We start from the raw sequence: 24327 nt of genomic DNA on the forward strand, positions 1-24327 counted from the left end.
ATAATCTTTACATCTGAATGTGATAATCTGCTGTATCATCTGTCTTAATGCTGCCAAAGGCTTCCTCATCGTGCAAACTGATTGGTACTCTACTGTTATTTGTGCTTTTTTCTCCTCATTTTCTACCACATATCGTATGTTTTTGGCTAAATGATATCAATGCTCTGATTGCCTGTGGTCTCTTCAACTGCTGTGTTCTGTATTTGCACGAGCATGACTGAGCTAAATAGGCCTACTTCCAGGTGTATTCGTCTAAGAGAAGGTAGTTTATTTATTCAACTGGAAAAAGATGCAACCTTTTATATCTTGGAAAAACTGTTTATCATCACCATGAGCATCAAAGGGATGTTTAATTTGTCCAAAAGCCACAAAACAGACTGGATTATTGAATACTGACATGGTGAAGATAAATACAATCCCGTTCATTCATTTGACTGTGTGAGTAGGCCAGGTGAATTTAGTGACAGTCATTTATCAGCTATAATTTGCAAATTTGTCTTCATATACTAAACCGAAATAGGCTATACAAGTAATTAACCTGCAGAAAACAAAGTCAAATTCAACTATTCATCAAAAATTAATCAGGCAGCTGACAGCCTATAGAGAGAAAGTGTGTGTGTGAGAGAGAGAGAGAGAGAAGGAGGAGTGTGTGTGTGTGTGTGTGTGTGTGTGTGAGAGAGAGAGAGAGAGAGGGAGAGGGAGAGGGAGAGAAGGAGGAGTGTGTGTGTGTGTGTGTGTGTGTGTGTGTGTGTGTGTGTGAGAGAGAGAGAGAGAGGGAGAGGGAGAGGGAGAGAGAGAGGAGATGCTTGTGGCATCAGGTTTTTGCAGAGCTCAACACTATTTCAGGATTGGATCGGTATGTGTGTGTGTGTGCGTGCGTGTGCGTGCGTGCGTGTGTGTGTGTGTGTGTGTGTGTGTGTGTGTGTTTCCATCCCGTGAAGCGTTTATAGTGCCGCACCCTGTCCTCTGTGCGTAAAACCTCCCACGTACATCATCATCATCACACAACACGTTTTATTCTTCCAGCAGCTCGGGACGAGTGGAGGATAACGGTTCACCTCGCGGCAGGTTGGACACAGAGATGGGAGTGGAGCGGTGGCTTCTCTGGCTATGACACGGACACACCGGGCGGCAAGGATGGCTCTAACCAGCCGGGAAATGTTGTGCTTGATCGGAACCGCCTGCCTCTGGCTGCCGTTGTGGGCGGAGGTACGTACTCCTGTCTAATGATTATGATGATGATGGGGTTGATTTTGCTATGTGGCCTGATTTTTTTTTTTTCATCCCTTTTTTCTTCTGTCCCGTGACAGTCACGCTTTGATGACCTGAGCTGCATTTTTACAGTAAAAACTTAGGCTAATTAGGTCGATACTTAGATTGATAAGACTATAGCCTACCATAATTCAGGGCAATGCAACCAATATTTAAGGAGCCGCTTGTGGATTCTTTCATGCTTCACAACAAAACCACCATTGATTTATTCAGGGTGAATTTTCAACAAAGCAGGTGCACGTCGGGGCGGTGAAGGAGCACCAAACACCTCTAATCTGTCTTTTAGCCAATTAATGGTGCAATCAAAGCGCATTGTACAATTAAGCACACACACACACACACACACACACACACACACACACACACACACACACACACACACGCACGCACGCACACATGCCTGGTCTCCATCACAACCCTTCCACCCTCCTCCAGTCCCCTCGGCGGGATATCATGGAACCCGTCGGTGTCTCCTCTCACCCCCCCTGCGGTGTAGAGGGAATGAACCCTGTACGGGCTGTTGAAGCTTGTCACAGCATATCGGTCAGCTCAGACATGTTGAAAACTAGTGGAGCAGGTGGGGTTGTCAGGTTTTGGTCGGTCAGAGCGAGTCTCAGCTGGAAGTCAGGTTCAAAAGACATAGCTAATTGGTAAAAGCAAATATCTTATTAATGTCGCAAAACAATCAATCTAATGAATGCTGAATAAATCCATGAATCTTTAAATTCATAATTTTTCTTTTTTCCTCTTTTCTTATGTAGCACTACAGTAGATGTGTGTTGTGCTAATGTGCAGCATATGAGCTGTGTAGTCTGTGTAGAAGTTATTAGTAGAGAACAGTCATGTGCACGATTTAATTAGACCCACTAACACTGGAAGCAGCCATGCAAGTAGCACAAATAGCACACTGCAGATGAGTTTCAGCTTCTTTTCTTTTACATTTCAACTTCATTAGACAAATCTTTTAATCGTGAGAATCCTGAATGCAGAAGGAGGTTGCGTAACATCTTAACAAAACATCAAAGATGTTCACAAGTAAACACAAAGGAACCAAACCAACCAGTCCTATGTAACCTGCAAACTCTGAATCACACCCAACATCACTTTATTTTATTTTACAGATCAAAAGTTGTTAGTAGCTCCATGTTAAAACATTAAAGTGTAGTTGTGGGATCAAGTTCCCAACACGGCCAATCAACCATCAGGGTGTTTTGCCCTGTGTAAGGAATATGTATATATATATATATATATATATATATATATATATATATATATATATATATAACTAAATTGGCATAAATACTCTAGGTAAACCAAACAGTCCCTAAATTAAAGACAAAATAAGTTGTTTGTCCATGTTCTCACAAACCATTACAAATTATTGTTAAATGATGTGGCAACATGGTTAAGGTTTGGTTAGGTTTAGGGAAAGATGATGGTTAGGGTTCTCTGTAGACAAACATAAAACCTTACCAGCAGCAACCAGTCAAGTGAACACAGTTTTTATCACTTAGGACCAAAAGCTTGGACTAAAACATCACTTTGGTGTCCAGCAGTAATGTGTTTCTTCCTGTCTATCTGTACAGTTCCTGCTCCATTGTTTGTTTGTGTGTGTTTGTGTGTGTGTGTGTGTGTGTGTGTGTGTGTGTGTGTGTGTGTGTGTGTGTGTGTGTGTGTTTGCATGGCCAACACTGGACGCAGCTGTGAGAGCATCATAACTGATTTGCGCTGTAATCGAGCCGTGTGATTGATGCGAATGGAGATATCAGCGCCCATGTTCACTACCACAGGTCATCTGTTCTTGCTGTAATATCATTAGACTGAGCGGAGACTTCTGGGAGGTGTTTACATGTGTGTGTTTGTGTGTATGTGTGGGTTGTCAGAGAGAAACAACTAGACAGCAGAACTCACCTGTGTGAAGGTGAAATGTGTTGTATTTCACTGCCCTCACTCCTGTTATTCCTCAGCGGCAGCACCGTGAGCGCGTGTGTGTCCTCTCCTCATCTGCATGGTGCCCGGCTGTGTAGAGGTGTGACTTGATTTCTGAAAATGAAACCGACACTCCTGTCTGTTACTATTACAAATAAACAAAGTCAAATTCAACTAGTCATCAATGATTAATCACACAGCTGACAGATACAGTAGAGAGGGAAAGTGTGTGTGTGTGTGTGTGTGTGTGTGTGTGTGTGTGTGTGTGTGTGTGTGTGTGTGTGTGTATGTTTACACTGTGCTCTCCCATACCTAGGTGACTAGTTATATGTTTTTCCTTTGACTGGTGCTCCCTGCCGTTAAGGAATAAACTCATCCACAAGCGAGAGTAAATTGTGAAAGTACTCTACAGTTTACAGACTTTTCTTTGTTCATGGTTTCTGGCTTTGACCTGAGAGTTTTTCATATTCAAGAATAGGCAGAAACACGTCCGCCAAGGTGGAAGCATAATCCTGTAATAGAAAATAGTATGAAAGTATTACTGTACTGTTTGTACAAGAATGAGTCAGGTTCCTCCTTTAAGTGGCTGGTTAGAGAGTTAGGGTAAGAGTTACAATCGTTTATGTCAAATATACGATGCCCACAACATGAATTTATTAGCACTCAGTAACAGAATAAACCATATGGAATATTCAAGACTATTTTTGGACACATTTTTTTTTATTTGGTTGAGGTAAAAATACTACTGCATACTAGTAGTTGTCTGTACACCTCATGGTTCAGGAGTTATGAGCCAAATTGATAAAGAAATACAACATTTGCACTTATTTAGATAAGAAGATCGATACCACTCTTATGTTTTATGTACTCTAAATATGAAGCTACCTCCAGGAGATGATTAGCTTAGGTTAGCAAGACTGGAAACGGGGAATAAGCTACCTTTGCTCTGTTCAAAGGCAACAAAATCTATGAGTAAAAATAAGACTCCAGGAAGTCAAAATGAATGACAAAAAAGAAAGCAATTAGGACAATTTGTGAATATATGATGGTGATGAGATTAATGCACATTAAGTAATATGTGTACTGTAAAGAAAACACAACATGAACTCAATCAAGTTTGGTTGTATTTGTTGTGATGTTAATCTACCACTATAATTCATTCACATACATTTCTAAAGCTTGTTTTTATTTGAGCATTAGTAAATGCATTTGTCACTAATATTGAGACTTATTTCTCTCCACATACTGTATAAATGACTCTATGTTCCTGGACCCAAATGCCTAATTTTTTCCACCAAAGTTTCTGAGATATTCTGCTAATTAACAGCAAAAGGAACATAAATCATAACCTCGGCAGTCTGTCTTGTTGTTAGTCTGCTCTTGTATCAATAATAACAAGCATTAGAATTCTGAGATTATCAGCTGAAATTCTGGTCTTCTGTCTAACTGGCTGCATCTCTCTACTCGTCTGCAGGTGGTGGCTGAGGACAGTTACTTAAACGAGGTGCAGAACTCAGGTGAGTGGGAGGTGAAACTCTGAACACAGCACACTCATCCTGTCTGTACTCTTACCTATAAATCATAAAATCTATAAATCCGGCCTCTCCTCCTACACCATCTCTTCCTTTCTGTTCTGTGCCCTGTTCCCTGTGTTGACGCCTCTTCTCCTCTTTTATTTATCCACCTGCCTCAGCCCTGCTCCCACACTCTGTCTTACCTCTCCTCTTCCCCCTGGCCTGCACCCCTCACCATTTAATTTCCCTTTTTTCTCTTCTTTCTCTACATCCCTGAGAGGAGTGGAGGCATGTTGGGGGGTTGGGCGAGGAACTCCTCCTTGTCAGGCTCATTTCCAGAGCTGAAATATCTGTGCTTTAACAGCCGTGCATTGACAATGACATGCATTAAAAACATACCTCGCACCTATCTGCAAAAAACCAGCTAAACCAGCTAGATCATGTGGAAACCTCCTCAAGGCTCTCTAAAAAAAAATGTGTACCTGGTAGTACGATAATTCAGATAATGGTGCATAAGAAAGCTCTCCTTTGTCAACATTGTATCTAAAACCGGTTAAACAGTAGAAAACAGAGAGGCCATTTTCCCATATTCCACATTTAATATAATGTGTGCGTTTTGTGTAGTAGATGTCGTTTCCACACATCACCCACCCCCCCATACAGCAAGCCTCCAAGTGTGAACCGTGTCAAATACTCATTGTGGCTGGGAAATGGATTATGGGTAGCAGGGAGACTGAGTGTTCCCATGGCGATGGGCAGAGTACCGTTGTCGTGGCAATGAGGATGGTGTTTAGCGGCGAGTGTTGCGTGTGTGCGTGTGTGTGTGTGTGTGTGTGTGTGTGTGTGTGTACGCTGTGGGTGTTGAGATGAATACAAGAACATGAATGAGGGATACGCGACGAGGTAGGAACTGAAATTGATAACCTCAAAACATGAAGAGACAATTTAAGATGTCTTGCTTTTACTGAAGATGGAAATGAGAGAGTGAAAATGTTGCCTGCTTTCGTTATGTAATGCTTTTTTACTTAATTAAAATTTAATCAAGCTGGCTTTTAAAGTTGTATTACCATTACCGACTGTAAACAGGTTTAAAAATATTTAACAGCAAAACATAGTGTTATCATTAAAAAACATCAACGTAAGAACTCACATGTCCAGTAGGAAGAGCCCAGGTGTTAATAATTAATAACATTAATGACGAAGAGTCCCAGTGCGCCATGACAGTGAGCAATACCAGGACCCTGAAACTAAAGCAGCTAAATGGAATTCCAAAAGCCATCATTTTTAGTATTTACACCTGTGCTTTTCCTACAAAATGTCTTCTGTGAGAAAGAAAGAACTGATTCTGAGCTACAACATGGCCAAAACTGGACGCTTACAGACTTAATGTCATCAACAGAAGTGCCTCAATATAGGAGCTCAAAACGCTCTCTGAGGACTAGAATAGCACTTTATGAAATCACAAAGATTACATGAAGACAGTCATGGCGGCTTGTTCAGAATACGATCTCATATTGTACTAAAATAGTTCACCGAAACGTGTTTCTGAAAACATTTTAAGCGAGAAATAGGCCGTGCAGTTGCTGAATCTGTCTTCATTTCAGATCGACAAAGGTCAGTTTAAAAGATTTGTCAGATTTTGAGAGGCTCATCCGCTCACCATTTCCGGGTGAGTCCCGACTGCCCTGTCTCCGACTGAGCATGTCGGGTCAGCCAAAATAAAGGCCGACGGCTCCTCCGACGGACGACGGCACTGAACACACTAAACAGACTCAGACTTGAGTCACTGACCTCGCCAGACTGTCCGACGGCCGATAATCGGCTTGGTGTGCCAGCTCTCTTACGTGTATCAGAGATTCCAGGAGTTCAAATGGCCCATCGAACTGAGTGTGATAGACTTGGTGAAGTTAGAGAAAGTATATCAAGCAAGTATCTGGTTGTTGCGGCCTCCATATAAAAAGGGACAAACCAAGGCTCCAAAGGGATTGGAGGATGAAACATATAAAAAGGATGCCAGACACAAAGTTAAGAATTAACCAACAAGCTTTATTAAATAAAGAATATTCCCAAAAGTAACAAGGAAAAACAAAAGGGACTGGAGACCCTGGCCAAAAAGAACAAAAGATGGGAAAACGCTGGACCAACCTCGCAGTGGGCCGTCGCTCCCCACGTCTCCCCCTAAACTAATCCTAGAATGAACAAACAAACAAAAGACAAATAACTGAACTACCAGTAACCTCCAGCCCAAACTAACACAATAAACTAAAAATAATGTGCATGGAGGTTGGAGGGAAAAAAAAAAGATGAGGAGGAAACTCCTCACTGGTGTGCTGCTGGTGTGCTCTCCATGTGCTTCTGTCCCTTCACTCTCTGCCTTCTTATCACCTCCCCCACTCTACCTGAGCAATGATTACACTCAGGTGTGCAACAGGCAGAGGGACGAGTGTGGAATTAGTTACTTACTCATTTGTGAAATAATAGTGCAGACACGTTAGTGTATTTTGATAATGTCTTTAAAATTAGTCATCTGCCTAGAAAGCTCTGGAAATTATTTTGTTAAACCACTACTAAGTATTTCCTGCAACAGCACCAACCACCTCATTTAATCAAATAGTCATAATCTGCACACTTTGCTTTCACAGTTTCTCCTTTCTGCATGTACAGCTCTTGCACCCGATTCATTAGTTATTTAAAATGAAAGCTCTTATGTTTTCCCCCTCCACTTAACAGTATCTTAAAAATAAATAGTCATGGTAATGAAGTGTAGAAATATTTTCTTCATATATAAAGTCACCGTTTGGATTTAAAGCACACTGAGACACAATAGAGACAGAAATCAGCAAAGGAAGATGGTTAATCTCTTAAAGATTAAAGCTGCTTTACAAAAAAGATTTTGTTTCACAATCAATTGCAAGAGTGGCGTTTTTTAGTAAATAACTCACAAATCACACTGTACGACTGACAGGAACGATTATCAACGGTTCCAAGTTTGAACCAAATTCATTATCACAAGGATTAAAGTACGGATGCAGTTCCTCAGTAAAGACACACTCAGTATACGAGTAAATGAGTGTTTCGGTCTGGACGTCATAGAAAGAAATTTTCCCTCCGTCATAATCCACAAACACGCCGACCCGCTCCACTATACCCATGTGTACCGGCACATTTGGAGACCTGAAGGTTTCAAACTTATCCTTTAGGAACCAGATGGCCCAGAGTCCACAGTGAGGACTCCTAACAAGCGCCCCCCTCCTCTGGACCGTTGCCATGGCCACGCCCAGACACCACTCAGTCTTTCCACCCACAAACACCTCAAAGTAAAACCTACGTGACGAGAAGCCTCTCTGTCCCAGAACTGCAAGATGTTCTGTAAACCTATTTGGGTTCAGGTTCTGGTTTACCCTCAAACCTAAATCACTGCTGTACCTCACCTGCTTACTGTCATTAGATAAGATGAGCAGAGGGTGAGCTGTGTCAGGATCAAGCACAATGTCCACCTCATACTGCTGCACATATCTCAGCGTAGCATCGTTTGACTCATCTGTGCCGTCAGAGAACTGCTTAATTTCTATGGTCATTTTATTCAGCAACATTCGCAGTTGAGACATTGATTTGTTCAAAGTTTTCCGTGTGTGGTGTATCTCCACTTGTCTGTTAAAACTGAATGTGGACAAGTCCATTGTGTGTGGTAGGATGGATGAGTTTGGGAAGCTCTGGAGGAAACAAAGCTGGTCTTCAGTCTGTTTCAGCTCCCTCAGCTTCATGGTTGTCCTTTGCAGCTCTGTGATCTCTCGCTCCATACTGCTAATGAACCCATCTGCTTGTTCTTCTGCTACTTTTTGCTTCTCCTCGATCACCTTCACAAGCTCCGTCTGACTCTTCTGGATCTCAGATATCAGCGCCGTCAAGTCCTGCACGCTGTTTGCTATCACATCTTTGGTTTCTGTCTTGCTTTGTTTTACTGACTCCTTCATGGCTCGGACCTTCTGCAGTCTTTCCTGGATCATCTGCTGCACAATGGCCTCAGTGTCCCCCAGCAGAGCCTTCTTCTCTTCATACGCTCGCTGCACAGGAACAATGTCATGGTTCACGTGGCGCAAACTGGCGCAGATGTCACACAGCAAAACCTTGTCTTTTCTACAGAACAACGCCAGGAGTCTGGTGTGCTCCTTGCAGATCCTGTCCTCCAGGCTCGCCAAGGGTTCAACCAGTGTGTGTGTCTTCAGGCCCGCAGCTCTGTGATGAGGCTCTAGATGGACGTCACAGTAAGAAGTCAGACACTCCAGACAGGAATTGACAGCCTCTCGCTGGGTGTCGGTACAAATATCACACAGCACCGCAGCACCACAGTGAGCCTGATGTTGGTCTGTGCTCCAGATGTGAGTGTCTACTTGAAACGTCATGAACTGAGATGCAAGCTCTGAGATGAAAGTGTTGACTTTAAGGTCCGGTCTCCTTTCGAAAGTTTCCTTACAGATGGGACACTGGCTGACTGGTATGTCGTCCCAGTAGGACGTGATACAGGACATGCAGAAGTTGTGTCCACATGGAGTGGAAACTGGCCGAGTGAACACATCCAGGCAGATGGGACACAGAAACTGCTCCTCAGACAAGAGACTGTTGCTGGAGGCCATTTCTGAAAAAAACATACAAAAACGGTAAAATTAAGCCAGAAAACATTCTTGACCTTGGAAACAGCAATTGCACAAAAAAACATGTTTCCCTTTACAGAAATATATTTCCAGCATAAATTGATTAGGAAAAAGATATAAATAGGTGCATACAAATTCACCAGAATGCAGGAAATTAAGTGTTTAATGCTAAAAAAATTCCGGGGGTGGACCCTCAGACCCCCCACATCATAGGTCGCCACACAGATCTGGAAACAAAACCTTGGCCTTTGGTTTGCCAGGCCAGTTATGATTAGGCCAAATAGTGGTGCCATCTAAATAACATCTACAAACTGGGCAGCTAAAATGAACATACACTGGCTATTAAAAAGCTGGGCAAGCAAATCGCCGTTTTGCATTGCATCCATTATTTAAATGGGTCCGGGCTAAGCCCCGAATCTACTCAAGTCCTAGAAACGCCCCTGACCCTGTGGAGTGTTTGTTTTACAAACTGTTTTCTGTTTCTGTTTTCATTTAGTGTTTCTTTCCAGTGCATTTAGAGCTGATATAAATAGTTAGTTGATTAGTTTAGTTGATTAGTTAATACACTAATTTCTCTTGAAAGAATAACACCTGCATTGTTTACAGGTTTAGTTTGCAGTCCGTTGTAGGCGCATTGCTACATTGGTTGACAGAAATAGTGTGAGGACACAGGGTTAGAACCTGGAAAATGTATTTTTATTGACTTCCCCCGTCCACGTCGGTTTAAAAGCTGAAGTCCAAAGTTTAAAAACGTCAGTTGAAAAGATCACCACATTTCTTGTAATTATTTCCATAAAGACGACGTGAAAGCTTCATAATCGCTAATAAATAGAGCTAAGCTCTGCTTGTGGTTACGTTTTTTTTTTTTTGTCAACTGCTGTTTCCAAAGTGAAGAATCAACTTTGAATCTGACAACTGGGCAAACCCAATCTGCTGATGAAGACTATGAAAACTAACTCTAATGACATTAGATACTAATTAGATCTCACCAACTACAACACATTTTCCTGGTCCTACCAGACTCTCGAAGCAGCACTTCTCACCAAAACTGCTCAAATAGCAGCGAGTGGGATTAAACTACAAACTACACACGCCATAGATGTAACTTCTTATGTGTTATAATGAAAGTTGGGCTTAGTAAAGACTTACTTACGTCTGTTGTTGTTGTTCTGCAAAGAAAAAACAATCGACGAAGATCCTGGTTGTTTCCCAAGAAAGAACTTAACTTTCAGTTTCTAGTTTCTTCCTGTGTCATGTTTCTTAAAGTGACAGGCACTTTTGTTTGTCTGTGAAGTCAGGGGCTTTTTGAGGTTTGGACATTAGTGGTTTGTATTTGGCACCAATGTCTGAGTGTGTTCTGTATTATTTATTGTTTGAGGGTAGATTTCTGTTTTAGTTCAGTACACGTCTGCCTGATTGATTTCCTGTTCCTCAGACTCTCACTGCTTCCCCCTTCTGCTCTCCCTCTTATCTTCCTCCAAATTGGACCACGTGTGTGTGTGTGTGTGTGTGTGTGTGTGTGTGTGTGTGTGCGTGCGTGCGCGCTAGTGTATTTTTGTGTGCATTTCTGTGTGTATTGTACTGTAGTGTGTGTTCTTTCTCAGTCACTATGCAGCAAATCTTTGAGTGTGTATGTGTTGGCGTGCAAGGTGGGCATGAGGGTTGCACTGCGTAGATAATGTTCCAGGACGGCCAAGCTGTGTGTGCCGAAGAGATAAGACTGCTGGTTACTGAAGCACCTCTGCCATTAATCAAAGTTTAGTAGCCGCTTGGCCTCAAAATCCCTTCAAGCTTCAGTGTGTGCAGAGAAAGACTGAAATCCTTCAGAGAAAGTAGCAACACCACAGGGGAAAAATACTCCATTACAAGTAAAAATGGACATTCACTGTTGGTTTGGGGGATCATTTGATGAAGGAAAGGAAGGGAACAAGAAAATACAGAAACAAATAAATGGAGGAAGGGTTAAAGAATAGCTGGAGGAAAGATAGAAGAGAACGAGAAAGACAGAGAGAAAGAGAAAACGAAAAACTAAGAAATCAACAAGATAAACTAAGTTAGAAAGACATATTTTTGTTGATGTTTTCAATAATTTTAAAAACTGTTGGATAGATTGTCATTCAATTTTGTGCAAATATTTTAGTGTTCCAAGAGGATGAATCCTAATTTAGCGATTCTCAGATTTTTCCTCTAATGCTGTCAGCAGGTATTTTTGTCTTTTACTGAAATATCTCAACAACTAAGTATGATGGATCGATATGAAATCTGGTGCATCATTTACATAATAAAAATGTCCCATAAACAACAAAGAGGTTCTCCAGCTAATCAGCCATCCTCGTTCTATAAATCTAGACAAAATGACCTCTGAGACTGAGACCATTAGTAGATCTGGTGCCTTCATGTGTACCACGCCGCTTGTTAAATTCTGCAAGATAATTCTTTTTCATTAATGCCTGATGTACATTTTTATTAGGCCGCAGTATATATATAACTTGCTCTATATTTTGTGGCCTAATTTTGATTCACTTTGATGTCAGCAGTTTTCCTTTCAGTCTGTCTAAAGCTTCACTTACACATTTCTCCTTCTCAGAGAAGATTACAGGAAGTGTCTGGTCACCACCATGTTAAGTAAGTGGCTGGGTTAAGGTTATGGTTATTTCACCAGTTCAGCATGAATCAGCAGGGGTAAAATGCATTAGGCAGAATCATGCTGTGGCAGTGGCAGCATATGAGAATCATCCATATAAGCCTTTATGCTCAGATAAAATACAGACATGGGGATAATGTGACTTGAATAAAGAGCAATTCCACTCATCTTTACTCTCACTTCTACCAAACTTTCCCTCCCTTTATTCACATTGTCCTCTTTGACCCAAATCCTCCTCCTTTCATCCAGAACATCTTCTTCTTCCATCTTCCTCCACATTTACTCACTCTCTCTCCTCCCCTCCCTCCTTATCTTGTGTGCAGTGCCTCTGTCCTGCTCTGAGGGATTCACAGAGTTGGGATACTACAACGGCACCGTGTCTCAGACGGACTCTGGCGCCCCCTGTCTAAAGTGGACCGAGTTTCCAGACTATGTCATGCAGTACCCGGGCCGAGGGCTGGGTGACCACAGCTACTGCAGGAACCCAGACCGAGAGTCCAACCCTTGGTGTTTCTTCAGACAAAACTCTGGAGCCATCGGATGGGCCTACTGCGACTGCCACCAGGGTACGACCACAGATCACCACGATTTGACTGATACTTTACAATTTAGAATGAAACACAACGATAAACAACAAAAGGCATTATTAAAGAACTGTAAAATATAGAAAACATGCAGTAGTTCTCATTAAATAAATGTAATGCTCCTCCACCAACTAAACCAATTTAATTTCTTTCAACCATTTCCAAAATCAGAGAAATTAGTCATAACAGCATAACACAGGAAGAACAAACGATTATTGTTATTATCATTTATCAATCTGTTGAGGCCCCTCCCAAGGGGCGTGCAATTAATCTGTGGGGTTGTGAGATTAATAAAGGAATAAGAAGGAAAATAGATTTCTGGAAAAAAAGGGTTTATGTTTTTTTAGTTGTTGTCTAGTGTTTAATTTTTTCTTGTGAAATACTGTATAGTTTTACTTCTGCTGGCCTCTAAAATTAATTCAAATGATACACAGAGAGGGAAATCAATCTTTGGTTCAACAGTCCACAACTTGAAGACATACTTTATGTATTTATCCTTTATTTAGCCAGGAAGGTTCCACAGAGTCCTTAACAAGACAGCTTACGTTGGAACACAGACAATACATAAACAACACAATGGAAATAGTAAAAGAAGAGAGGCATACAGACCATACCGGCGATATCCATAACACATTCCACCTAAATCAAGTATTACGTGAAACAGCAACATGTTTCCTTCAGGGTAGTTCAAGGAAGGGAGAGAAGTTCTAAGATAATCATATTTTGCAGACCATTCCAGGCCCAGGGTGCATAAAAAGAGAAAGCAGTTTTACTAAGCACTGAGTGCACCCTGGGGACACTTAAAAGAGTTTGATTTGCAGGTTTAGTGCTATAGTTGCTTGTATGAAAGGATAAAAGGCTATACGATATAAGCAGGTAATTTACCTAACATTGTCTTGGCAATAAAAAGCAGAGAGGACCATCCTGCAGATGCATATACAATGTGAATATGCAAATTCTGATCAAGTAGACATTGCTTTCTTCAAGGGCTCACAGGCCAAAAAGATTCTGAATATGCTCATCACATTTTCCCTGAGTTCAATGTGATGTCTGCAAATTGATTGCAGAAATCCAAAACCCAATTATATTCAATTTACAATGATACAAAACAGCGAATGTTTAGCCTTTATGCTTGATGAATAACTTATCTCAAAATGTATTATTAACAAGGAATTAAATGGCTATGTGCAATGTGAGAGGGGTTGTTCATAGTGACAAACCCACAGAGAATTATCACCCCACTCTGCAGTTCCCCTCAGCTCTACAATGTTTTAGTGTATTTTGGTTTTCTGGCCCACAAACTCTGCTCACATCACAGCAGCCACAGGCAACAACCTAAAAACCCCACTGTACACTTCCTGCTTAGCACCAAATGGCACACAGACAAAGTTAGCGACTAGCTGGTTAAATAGTAAAGCTTTTAGCAGCTAGAGAGACAGATATTTCCGGTGGAGACCAAAACAGAGATAAAAGAGAGTGAACATTGGTCCCCATCACTAATGCTTCTCAGTGTCAGCTGGATGTGTAAATAGACAACTGCTTGTTTATTATATATAGGCCTACTATATATTATTATATATTATAATATGTCATGTTGTGTTTACAGCCCAACTGGCTAAAAATAATCAATGAATGCAGCGTAAAGCAATTAATACATTATCAAATTGTGATACAGGTTTCTACTGCGTCACACTGTAAACAAACATGTGACGACTGGTGAGTTATTGTACGCTGCTTGTTTTGTTTTTAGGTGCAGCGCGTCTGGTGGGCAGCTCGTCCTCTGGAAGTGGCCGTGTTGAGGTCTACCTGAACGGCCAGTGGGGGGCGGTGTGCGACTCTCACTGGTCAGACAGAGACGCCAGTGTGATCTGCAGGCAGCTAGGCCTGGGGTAAGAGAAAACAAAAAAAAGTCCATATTCAGTATTAATGTTTCACATCTGTGATGCATTTGTTCTTATTCTTATGTTAACAGTGACATTGGCACAGCGCTGCAACACTCGCAGTTTGGCTCCGGCTCCGGCCTCTTCCACTTCGAGCGTCTGGGTTGCCGCGGTGACGAGAACACTCTGAGTAAGTGCCGGAGCAGGACGTTCGTCACCGGTGACTGTAGCCATGGAAACGAGGCAGCAGTGTTGTGTGCACCGCCGGAAGGTCAGTGTGACTTCCACAGTGTCATGGCAACCAGACCCGAATATTTCCCCGTCACACCTGAGAGACACAGAGAGATGTATCTTTATTTTTGATAACAGATTTATTGAGAATTATATTATTAGTACACTGTGTAGAAGTAATATATAACTACACAGTACACTGTGTGGAAATATTTTATACATTCCTACGGGAGAACCGGGATGAATGAAACAGTTTTTAATTAAACGTCATTTACAAAGACATCATAAAACACTGAAAGCTAATATTTTGTCACTAGCAACCTACATCTGTCCTCTGTCAAATACAGTTGCATTTTCAGCTCTGAACGAAACCGTTCAGGAGTTATTTAAGCAGTCAGACGTGCGTTTTGTTTCATTCGTCCCTCCTGGCCTGGACGAATGAAACAGGCATGGGGGACGAAAAAACATACAGTTTAAGCTATGTAGACTTCCCACAACTTCAATATTTGGCAACATATCATGAATGGTACTGATAGGTGCTATTTCAGATAGATTGCTGCAGGGCTATAGGCCTACGTCTTGGTGAATGTCTGTTAACAACTCATTGCCGTCATCGTAGCCTATCTGGCGGTAATGAAAATACCATGGCACTATGCCATTTATATAGCTAGAATAATACAAGTTTCCAATTATATAATGTTTCTATAGTACAAAATGTTATTTCACTCTTTTTTTATGTGGGTAAGGCCACCGCACATCCAAATAAGTGCCCTTCATGACCCACAGTCCGTCAGTCTCCATAGGATAACGTGGCAAAACTCGACCCCCTACCTGATAGCCCCAAATATATTTACATCTTTCTAAAACCACTTTTCCATGTCTCACCTGCTTGTTGAAATTGAAAGAAATAATGAATTTGAAGGAGAAGGATGCTGTTTGACCTACATAGCTATATTTCTACCACCTTCTCTCAGGCAATGGCTCTCCGCTGCGATTGGTCGGAGGAGAGGAAGACTTTGAAGGTCGAGTGGAGGTCTTTCACGCAGGAAGGTGGGGGTCCGTCTGCGACGACCAGTGGGACGACAGAGATGCAGAGGTGGTGTGCAGACAGCTGGGTTTTGGGTACGTACGTCAGGGATTTTACACACCCAGTTAACATATGTGTGGGAACATTTGCCTTTCCCAAACATAGCCCTGCCTAGCAGCCCTTAACTACCGGGTTTACACATTACATCACATTTTAAGCTGTGGAGGGTACTTTGCATTAATAGATATAGCAGGTGTCATTCTGTCAAATCCCATTAAAGACCAAAGCCAACAATGTGGTACCGAAGTCACATACAGTATATATATATATATATATATATATATAGTAATTTTCTAAAACAGCTGGTCACTGTGGTTTTTAGTAAATGTTACTCAAACTACTATTTTCACACGTGAATTAATACACATTTGGTGCTCTAATGAAAATTCACGGCAGCAGGACGATGTAGGCCTATGTGGGCTCGACTCAAAATAAACTGCAGTGCCTGTGTTCATCTTGATGAAGGAACATGTCACACAGTGCAAAAGTGGGATCATTTAAGTGTTTTTAATAGTTTCTGGACAACAAGGGCTTTGACTACACAAATAATACTTGTTAGTAGGAAAAACAGCCGTATCTATTTAATGGGTGGTATAAATAAACATGTAAAACTACAGAACACAAATGTCACAATGTATACTATCCCCAAAATGAGCATGTGCTGTAAATGGTTGCTAATTGAAGCCTGTGTTTACTTTAACTGAATCAGATGGCCAGGAGGAACTTACATTTGTAGGATGTCTCGTCCTTAACTTCATTTTAATTTAGAGGTAGTGAAATTCATGAAGTCAGCTAGTGCTGAATTGCTGTGTGAAGGTTTTGTTGTCCACTTTTATTCCTGAATTGCTGGTTTGGGAAAACCTCCTTGTTCACGCTCAATTACGGGTGGAGGGCAAAGGGCAAGAGAGTAGGGGCCAGACATTATATTCTACCTTGTGCTATCCCTACTTTGGCTCATTTTGAGTGATATAAATAGGACACCTTGCAGTTTTGGTATTAATACATTTCTTAAACATGAAACTGTACACTGGAGCAGAAATGCATGGACCCACACGAACACACACTTTTGTAGCATTTTAGCATCAATAAATAATCACCACATGAACATCCTTGTACGAGCCATTCATTATTTATGGATGATTCGGTTTATTTTGAGAGTGTGATGGATGGATTGCCATGAAACTTCATACAGATATTCATGTTCCCGTCAGGATGAAATGCAATAACTTCGATGATCCTTTAACTTTTTATCTTGCGCCATCATCAGGTTATCATCTTAAGAAAAAAAAAGTACATATGTCTGTTGTAGGGGTGTGGCGAAGGCCTGGTCGTGGGCCCACTTTGGTCAGGGTTCAGGCCCGATCCTGCTGGATGCTGTAAAGTGCACAGGAAACGAGCTCTTCCTGGATCAGTGTCCCCATGGAGACTGGGAGCAGCACAACTGTGACCACATGGAGGATGCTGGGGTCTCCTGCAGCCCTTATACAGGTACATGCACACATTGTACAATTAAGCGGGCTTGCGCACGTATGCACACATGCACGCACACACACACACAAGCTACTGTACACACTGATAGGCTTCAAGCTGCTATATTATAGCCCCTAAACATCAATAAATCATTACTGCATGTTGCAGCAACATCCTCTTTGTGACAAGCAGAAACACGATTTATGGGAACTGAGGAGTTACTTATCTACTGGCATGAAATAACAATTACTATTCATCAAACCAATATAAGCTGATGATGATACATTAGCATCTAAAACATTTAATCTTGCCTCATGGTCACATCAAATATTTTTTCATGTCAAGTGTATCTGCCTTCAATCACATTTAAAGACTTTATAACTGCCACAATATCAATCTGATACTGTTTCAGATGGTGTGGTGCGTCTGGTTGGTGGAGACAGTCCATGGGAAGGTCGGGTTGAAGTTTTCCACAACGGCGACTGGGGGACGGTGTGTGACGACCACTGGGCCCAGCAGCATGCAGAGGTGGTCTGCAGACAGCTGGGCTACAGGTATGGAAACACCCCAAGAGATGTGCACTGACTAAACACAAACTAATCCTTTTCCATTTGTTGGGAAATGATCTAATGCTAAACAGAGGTTTTGTGAAGACTATTTTAATTGTTAATTTAAGAAGAAAAAAAAAGTCAACGGTCTGGGGGTGGCGCTGGGTATAAAATTAGTTTTTCCTTCTCTTTCTCTTGGTTTTTTTTTTTTTATTAGAAAAAAAACATCTCTATATTATTAGTAACTTATAAAAGCTTATAAAAACATTTCTTTGATACTATGAACACACTTTTTGGTGTGTTACTCATAACAATGTTTTTTGTTATTTTGAGTATTTGGTTAACTTTACCTTCACATTCTGAATAAGGGACAGCTAACAAGACAAAAATCTTTGAGTTGGTGTCCCCAGTACAACCAGGGTAAAGACCTCTTCTCTTCCTTCAGGGGTCACGCTGAGCTCGTATCAGATGGGACGTTCGGCGAGGGCGTCGGCCTGATCCTCTTGGATGACGTTCACTGTGAGGGATCAGAGACCTCTCTTCTGGACTGTCCACACGGGATCTGGGGCCGGACTGACTGCTCCCACAGTGAGGATGTGGGTGTTCGCTGCAGGAGTCAACCCAACCAAGAAACCAATGAAGTGCCGGTTATCGCACCTTCCACAGGTAAGGGATGAGGACGAACAAGACCGACATGCATGCTGTTTTGAAATGGGGTGCTAAGTATTCTACTTCACCTGTTTATTGTATGAAGTCCTAAAACCTCCTTTATAAATTAAGACCTTTTAGTCACATGCTCTCTTCCCCAACCTTTAGGCCAGTTTGTATAGATATGAATTGACAATTTTTGATTTAAAAAAAAGGGTCTCTTGAGTTGGATCTTTAAAAAACTGAATTTACAAAGTGTGGAGGTTTTAGTTTGATGTACGTACATTTGCTTGTTGTAACAAGAGTGAGAACAAGGATTGGTGGAACTTTATTTACTTACAGTTACTATGTGCCACACTTTAAAAGTTACCAGAGGATTAACGTTGTGCCCCAACTCTAACTGTTCTTTTAAAAGCAGCTTCAAAAACCTAGTTGTTTTCTGCTGCCTTCTAAGATTGTGTTTATCGCTTTTATTCTGTTATGACTTTATTTTCATGTTTTTATATCTGTTTCGCCTCCAAATATGTCCACATGTTCACACTTTCTCTTTTTCAATCTCTGTTAAGCGCTTTGAAACTGCCTCTATATATATATATAACAACTAGCCCCGACTTTGAGAGCACACCAGACTGCTGTGTGATAATTTGTGAGTTTTTATTAATTGGAAAGCAATTGTAGCAAGAACAAAGGAAGGAAGACAGAAACGAGCAACAATAGGATCATTGCACTGCACTACAGAAGTCTGGTGACTGACTGTGCAACTGCAATTCATTTTGGACCAAAAGGGCAAGCTGTCCCTGCAGAGTGTTGGTCTAATGCCAGGCTGTTTACTTTACTTTATTAAACTCTTGCAGGAATTGCATCAGACACCATTTAGGACAAAATTCTACCATATTGATAATGAACAAAAGATGCAAAAAGATGTTTCTATCTATGTCATCTTTTTATCTATTAAATACTTTTGTCTCCTTTTGTGGCATTGTATCGTTACCTCAGTGTGAAAACACTGGTGTTGTTCTCTGTCCAAAGAGTTTAAATGCCACATGTTGACAGCAGAGAGAATAAAGAGGTGTTTACTGCGCCTCCTGTAGACACACAGACCATTAGAATGAGAATAGAGGCTGAATAAAGAGGCACCAGGCTGCAGATGACATTTAACACTGTCAGTGGACATAGAACTCGCTTTCAGTGCATGAAGACTGGACTATGTAGGTGCACCAACATGAATATGAGTGTTGTGTGTTTTTTTTCTTCCTGTTAGGTCCCCTGGTGCGTCTTGTGAGTGGCAGCAGCAGAAAGGAGGGTCGAGTCGAGGTGTATCTCCATGGCAACTGGGGAAGTATTTGTGACTCAGGCTGGAACAACTTGAATGCAGCCGTGGTGTGCAGACAGCTTGGACACAGGTTCATATTGATATGCATGAAAAAGACAGTTTCTTACTTTTTTTTTATTACACAAAAAAACATTTTTTCTCCCTCCTCAGTGGTGGAGCAGTAGCAGCTGGAGGGTTCGGTCAGGGGAAAGGGCCCATACACCTGGACCAGGTGAGGTGCACAGGGAAGGAGGAGTTCTTGGGAGAGTGTCCCTCTCTGGGCCAGAGCATCCAGGGCTGCAGACGCAGGGTGGATGCAGGGGTGAGGTGTGACGTTACGCCGCAGGAGTCAGCAGCACGGGCCAAGCCTCAAGAGCTGAACTGTGGGCTGAGGAAGCTGGTGGAGGAAGAGAGCAAGAGGAGGAACCAGGGGGAGGAAAACATGCTCAGGTAGGATTTAGGACCTAATTTGATAGTATATGTCCAAATCTGTGGCTTTTCCCTGCAACTGACAATGAACCCTCATGAACACTGTACGCAATACAAGAAACGAAAAGAAAAAACATACATACTGTACTATTACTTATTTCAACATACTATACTATGACATTTTTATGACTGTTTTTGACATAATATACTATGACTTTTTTTTAATTTAACTATGACTTTTTTCATGACCTTTTTTTTCGATATACTATACTATGACTTTTTGAATGAGTTTTTCTGCAACATGCTGTACTATGACTTTTTTTCATTAATCACTTTTTTGATTTATCGCACCGTTGTGACGAAAAGAGAGCTGAGCCAGAAGGCAAAGCTCTCAATCTACCGGTCAGTTTTTGTTCCTACCCTCACCTATGGTCATGAAGGCTGGGTCATGACCGAAAGAACAAGATCCAGGGTACAAGCGGCCGAAATGGGTTTCCTCAGGAGGGTAGCTGGCGTCTCCCTTAGAGATAGGGTGAGAAGCTCAGTTATCCGTGAGGAGCTCGGAGTAGAGCCGCTGCTCCTTTGCGTCGAAAGGAGCCAGTTGAGGTGGTTCGGGCATCTGGTAAGGATGCCCCCTGGGCGCCTCCCTAGGGAGGTGTTCCAGGCACGTCCAGCTGGGAGGAGGCCTCGGGGGAGACCCAGGACTAGGTGGAGGGATTATATCTCTAACCTGGCCTGGGAACGCCTCGGGATCCCCCAGTCGGAGCTGGTTAATGTGGCCCGGGAAAGGGAAGTTTGGGGTCCCCTGCTGGAGCTGCTACCCCCGCGACCCGACCCCGGATAAGCGGATGAAGATGGATGGATGGACTTTTTTTGACATATTATACTAAGACTTTTTTTGGACGTACTATACCATGACGTTTTTATCACTTTTTTTGACATACTATACTATGACATTTTATGACTTTCTTCGATATACTATACTATTACTTTTTTTTCACTTTTTTCCAACATACAATACTATGACCTTTTCGACATATACTATGACTTTTTTGGACATATTGTACTATGACTTTTCTATCACTTTTTTCAACATACTATACTATGACTTTTTTCAACATACTATACTTTGACTTTTTAATCACTTTTTTTGACATATTATACTATTACTTTTGTGACTTTTTCGACATTCTATACTATGACTTTTTCATCTCTTTCTTCGACGTACTATACAATGACTTTTTATGACTTTTATCAACATACTATACTATTTTTTAATGACTTTTTTGACATACTATACTATGACTTTTTTATCACTTTTTTCGACATACTTAACTATGACTTTTCTATCACTTTTTTCAACATACTATACTATGACCTTTTTTCGACATACTATACTTTGACCTTTTTATCACTTTTTTCGACATACTATACTATGACTTTCTTCGACATACTATACTGTCTTTTTATGATTTTTTTCCGACATACTATACTATGACTTTTTTCGACATACTATAATGTGACATTTTTCGACATACAATACTATGACTTTTTCTACATACTATACTATTACTTCTATTTATCACTTTTTTCGACATACAATACTATGACTTTTTTCGACATACTATACTATGACTTTTTTGACATACTAAACTTTGACTTTTTCATCTCTTTCTTCGACATACTATACTATGACTTTTTTATAATTTTTTTCGACATACTATATATAACTTTATTCATCACTTTTTTCGACATACTACACTATTTTAATGAGTTTTTTGACATAACTTATTGACTTTTTTATCACTTTTTTCTATACTATCACTTTTTTTGAAATACTACACTATGAATTTTATGATTTTTTTTGACATACTATACTATGCCTTTTTTATCACTTTTTTCGAAATACTACACTATGACTTTTTACTTTTTTTTTACTTTTACTTACTTTTTATCATTCATTTGTTTTCTATACAGTGACTTTTATCGACATACTTTACTATGATATTTTGTCATTATACTGTACTATGTCTTTTTATGACGTTTTTAATGATTTTTTTGACAAACTATACTGTGACTTTTATTTTCATGAAATACTTACTGTGACATTTAAAAACGTTTTTTGACTGAATATCCTTAAATGTAGCTACATTTATTCATTATCTTTTAACACAATGTGGACACCCTGTCTTAAAACTCGAAGTTGACACAGGGCCCTCTATAAAATTGGTTCAAGTTAGGGTAATAATGCAAAACTCAGCTTAGTTGTTATTGTACTTTTATGGTGAAAAAAACCCACTTTTGCAATTAAAGGTTAAAGTTTTTATTAATAAAAGTTTACAGTCAGTGTTACTCATACAAAAACATTGATTGAGATTTTTTTCCGTTCTCTGCAGGACCACATGGCCATGGCAGGTGTCAGTGTGGCTTCAGTCTCAAGAAGAAGTTGCCAGTCCTCTCTGTAGCGGCACCCTGATCAGCCCCTGCTGGGCCCTGACATCTGCATACTGTGTCAGCAGGTAAATCCGTCGCTGAACTATAAATCAGTTTCTGCAATGAACCCATCTTCAGTCAGACCACAGAACACCATGAAGTGGTCATTCACCTTAAGATTCTTCTCTCCTGTCTCCTGCAGGTTTGGCAGCGACCTGTCCAGGTTTGTGGTCCGTGTCGGGGCTTCAGAGCAGACTCTCACTCCGGAGCAGGTGGTGCTTCACAGGAAGTTCAAGGGTCAGAGTGGAGGTCACGATCTGGCTTTGTTGAAACTACCCAGCACCAAGGGACACTGTCTGACCTTTGACCTCGAAACCAACGCAGCATGCCTTCCTGCTGCAGACGCAGCATCAGGAGGAAATGCGCCATCTTCTTGTGTTGTCATGGTTACCGCTGGCTGGACAGGACCAGGTATGTATTTTTCTCTCTAGTGTGTTTAGTAATATATTTTGAAACATCAAACAATACTCAGTTTTTGAATATGGAAAATCTTTCATAATTAGGTTCGGTTCTTGCATCCTGGGTCCCTCTGATGTCGTCATGGCAATGTAAGAAGCGCTATGGCGACAGCTTTTCCAGCCACGGCACCCTGTGTGCCGGCAGTCCTCCAGACACTAGCCTCCTCCATGACGACAGTTGTCAGGGCAACTCAGGAGGTGGGCTGGTGTGTCAGGGGGAGATGGGTCGATGGGTCCTCACTGGGGTCGTTGCCGGGGGTTACGGCTGTGCCGACCCCTCCTCTCCCGCGCTCTACACTCGAGTCAGCCGCTTCAGGAGCTGGATCGAGGAGGTCATCAACACACGAGCACATCCAGAGGAACTGCACACACACAAAAACACACAAGAAGATCTGACACACGTTGACAATGACCTAACACACACACATGAGGAACACACACACGGAGAGGGCAAGGATAAATACTTCCACGTGCATGACGAGCTTAAACACACACACGATCAACAAGAAACAAACGAAATCAATGATATTAAACAAAAACACACACGTCATTCACACACCAAACAGCACGTTAACACACACACTAAAAGCACACATGGCCACCATGTTGGGGATGCCGACACAAACACACAAATTCTGGTCTGATTGAGGCCGTGCCATTGGCTGACCATCTGTGCCATGTGACCGCCTGAGGAGGAGGAAGACAAAAGTAACCTTTAAATGAAAAGAAAGATGCTCCTAACTTAGGTCTGTGCTCATTTCAAATCTGAACTCAGTGTTGTGTTTGCGGTTGCTAATCGTCGGACGAGTACAGCGGTGTGGGCAGACCTTCCTGAGCTGCCAGGATGACAGAGTGTGTGGTACTTTACATGTGAGCTACAGCCTGTTCAGAGGCAGAATGATAGCTGGTGGGGTCTGCAACGTTGAGGTTGAGCCTGGCATGCTGATCAGGGCCTTTCACTGATACTGAAAATAAAAAAAAAAATCAGCATGGCATGTATTTTAAGGACAATAGTGTTAAAAGATATTCTGGGGATATTTCTAAGACGGTCACACAAGAATCTATGCTAAAATTCACCTCTTAATGTGTGTATTCAGTGCGTTTCGCAAGACAAATCAACAAAACAAACCACCAGAACATCTAGAATAAAGGCTGACTGCATATCATCATCGTCCC

The 24327-nt window shown here is 41.4% G+C and overlaps 2 protein-coding genes across 3 annotated transcripts; one reads left to right on the forward strand and one right to left on the reverse strand.

Annotated features, from left to right (window-relative positions):
* The first annotated feature begins 945 nt into the window (after nt 1-945).
* On the forward strand, nt 946-24029 carry LOC144536068 (neurotrypsin-like). Its single transcript, XM_078278973.1, has 14 exons — nt 946-1209; nt 4676-4718; nt 12335-12577; nt 14346-14484; nt 14568-14746; nt 15681-15828; nt 17103-17281; nt 17676-17817; nt 18257-18477; nt 19721-19862; nt 19943-20221; nt 22597-22719; nt 22836-23104; nt 23197-24029. The coding sequence occupies exons 1-14, from the start codon at nt 1111-1113 to the stop codon at nt 23793-23795; spliced, it is 2805 nt and encodes a 934-aa protein (XP_078135099.1). The 5' UTR covers nt 946-1110; the 3' UTR covers nt 23796-24029.
* LOC144536074 (E3 ubiquitin-protein ligase TRIM21-like) lies at nt 6741-10690 on the reverse strand. 2 transcript variants are annotated; one of them, XM_078279000.1, is made up of 2 exons: nt 10517-10690; nt 6741-9351 (listed from the first exon to the last, which is right to left on the reverse strand). In XM_078279000.1, exon 2 carries the CDS (start codon nt 9347-9349, stop codon nt 7661-7663), a length of 1689 nt encoding a protein of 562 aa, XP_078135126.1. In that variant the 5' UTR covers nt 9350-9351; nt 10517-10690; the 3' UTR covers nt 6741-7660. The 2 variants fall into 2 exon arrangements, with proteins under 2 accessions (XP_078135126.1, XP_078135125.1); XM_078278999.1 differs by having other exon boundaries at nt 10521-10688.
* Nucleotides 24030-24327: the final 298 nt, after the last annotated feature.

Source organism: Sander vitreus, chromosome 21, assembly GCF_031162955.1.
Source record: "Sander vitreus isolate 19-12246 chromosome 21, sanVit1, whole genome shotgun sequence".
NCBI classification, from domain to species: domain Eukaryota; kingdom Metazoa; phylum Chordata; class Actinopteri; order Perciformes; family Percidae; genus Sander; species Sander vitreus.

Bases quoted from the DNA above. Each gene is read 5' to 3' on its own strand.
- LOC144536068 (XM_078278973.1), top strand. From the start codon at position 1,111: ATGACACGGACACACCGGGCGGCAAGGATGGCTCTAACCAGCCGGGAA. The intron at 15,829-17,102 runs GTACGTACGTCA...TGTCTGTTGTAG, and splicing joins TGCAGACAGCTGGGTTTTGG to GGGTGTGGCGAAGGCCTGGT. The intron at 18,478-19,720 runs GTAAGGGATGAG...TCTTCCTGTTAG, and splicing joins GGTTATCGCACCTTCCACAG to GTCCCCTGGTGCGTCTTGTG.
- LOC144536074 (XM_078279000.1), bottom strand. From the start codon at position 9,349: ATGGCCTCCAGCAACAGTCTCTTGTCTGAGGAGCAGTTTCTGTGTCCC.